Source organism: Lactuca sativa, chromosome 3 (assembly GCF_002870075.4).
Source record: "Lactuca sativa cultivar Salinas chromosome 3, Lsat_Salinas_v11, whole genome shotgun sequence".
Lineage (NCBI taxonomy): Eukaryota > Viridiplantae > Streptophyta > Magnoliopsida > Asterales > Asteraceae > Lactuca > Lactuca sativa.
The window spans coordinates 22260502-22262670 of NC_056625.2; the positions used below are offsets into that span (position 1 = coordinate 22260502).

At 34.9% G+C, this 2169-nt stretch overlaps 1 protein-coding gene across 1 annotated transcript; it reads left to right on the forward strand.

Moving 5' to 3' along the window:
• LOC111907376 (60S ribosomal protein L37a) lies at window positions 1-1049 on the forward strand. Its single transcript, XM_023903151.3, has 5 exons — window positions 1-115; window positions 359-398; window positions 499-587; window positions 670-752; window positions 842-1049. Exons 1-5 carry the CDS (start codon window positions 113-115, stop codon window positions 903-905), a joined length of 279 nt encoding a protein of 92 aa, XP_023758919.1. The 5' UTR covers window positions 1-112; the 3' UTR covers window positions 906-1049.
• The last annotated feature ends 1120 nt before the right edge of the window (window positions 1050-2169 follow it).

A 2169-nucleotide genomic window follows, 5' to 3' on the forward strand; every position in this document is an offset into this window, starting at 1 on the left:
AACCCAAAATGCCTCCATATAAATAAGGAACTTAGTCTAGGGTTTCAGCTCCTCTCCGCCGTTGCTCTCTCTTCTCTGCGTATCGGTAGCTTTTCTTTTCCGATCTTGCAAAATGGTAAGAGTTCTATCTCTCTGAGAATAACATGTAAATTCCCCTTCAATACCACATTTCCATTGCTTTGGTGTTTAATTCTTTCCTATTACACTATAATTTTGTTATCTGTTTTAGGATCAACTTAGGGTTTGTAAATCGAACATTTTGTATCAGCATACGAGTCATATATGAAATTGCAAAATATTACATTTTACATATCTCGTCAATGGTTTTATTTACCTTTCACAAAATATTGAATCTCAGACAAAGAGGACGAAGAAGGCTGGAATCGTAGGAAAGTATGGTACGTATTCCCTTCTCCATCATCTCATTGCTTTTTTTTTTTTTTTTTTTGCTTTGCTGCAGTGATTCTAATTTTGATTTTACACATTCTACTTGTATAGGTACCCGTTATGGTGCTAGTTTGAGAAAGCAAATCAAGAAAATGGAAGTCAGCCAACACAGCAAATATTTCTGTGAATTCTGTGGCAAGGTATGCTGATACGAGTTATAATTTTGTTACACTGCTGTTACAACTTACAGATTTGTTTCTACTTGAACAACAACACAAACAGTATGCAGTGAAGAGAAAGGCTGTTGGTATTTGGGGTTGCAAGGACTGCGGAAAAGTCAAAGCAGGGGGTGCATACACCTTGAAGTAAGTAGTTACACACAATCCCCTTTTAACATCATCGTCATCGTAACTTGCGTTATACAAAATACTGATGATTTTGTTTTGTGAAACAGTACTGCAAGTGCTGTAACAGTGAGGAGCACAATCCGAAGGCTGAGGGAGCAGACTGAGAGTTAAGTGTGCATCTCTGTTTTGAATTTGTTGGAACACCGTTATCCTACTTTCCCTTTCATGTCAATTTACCCTTTTTAAACGTAGCCAAATTATGTGTTAGACTGATTAATTTGTTGCATCAATTGATATATGGTTATTTGGAAACAATGCATACACACACACACACCAAAACAATGGATCTTGACTGAAAACTACTCGCCAGCATATGTGTCTCTGATTCTGCATCGTTATATTGTTACTCAAACACACGATGCAAGGAATCAATGAATGAATTGGTGATTTCACCTTAAAATGATTGGATTATGTCAATAGTTACAAATTTCATTACATGGGTCAGGGTGGAGTGCTTAATTACTAATATCATGTTATTGTAAAAGCCAAAAGGGTTTGTATGATAAAAAAAAACATATTTCTGTCAATGATATCACTTGCAAGCAAAACTATATCAGATTTCAAATGAACTAGAATTAAACGAAAGGTTTAAACCATGCGTTATTATATGTAAGAAGGCATAAATGTATGTAGATTGATTGCTAATTGGTATAAAGATTCAAGAAGTTGAGGATGAAAACTAAACTTGACCTGAAAAGATAGTTGCGAAGCCCATGATTCAAACCACCTTTGTATTCGCGAGAATACTTGTTTCCTACCATAGTCATGAGTAGGAACCCAACACCCATGCAACAGCCCCCATGTTACAGACCCTATCTAGACTTCAATCCTATAAACATGATGTGGGCTTTTTCTTTATTTTAAAGTCGGGTATGATCACTCTTATTATAAGTTTGCACCTCTCTTACCATTTCACCTCATTAGGTGATGTGGGATGTCTGTTTCGCATTTTATTTTGTAGTTTTTATACATCACGTACTATTTCTTTTACTCACAGGCAATGTGGGATGGATCCTAATTGAAATCTTTTGGTGTGCATGGATTTGATAACACGTTATCTTTCAAAGTTGTGATATTTCTCTTATAAATAAAAACCTTTTCCCTTGTTAAAACTTGGTTGATGTCATTTTGGAAATTCATTCAAATTTTCAAAATTTTCACCGTTGAATAAGTGTTGTTATTATTACTGTCTTGTTTTTTTATAACCAATTTAACTATAAATACTAACCTCATTTTATAACTTATACACAGCCTTCTCAAACTACACACATTTATTTCTCATATTCTAGTTTATTTTCTCCAACAATGGAGGAAAACCACCAACCAAAACACAAACGCGTTGACATGCAAACACAACAACCTTTGCGATTTGAGC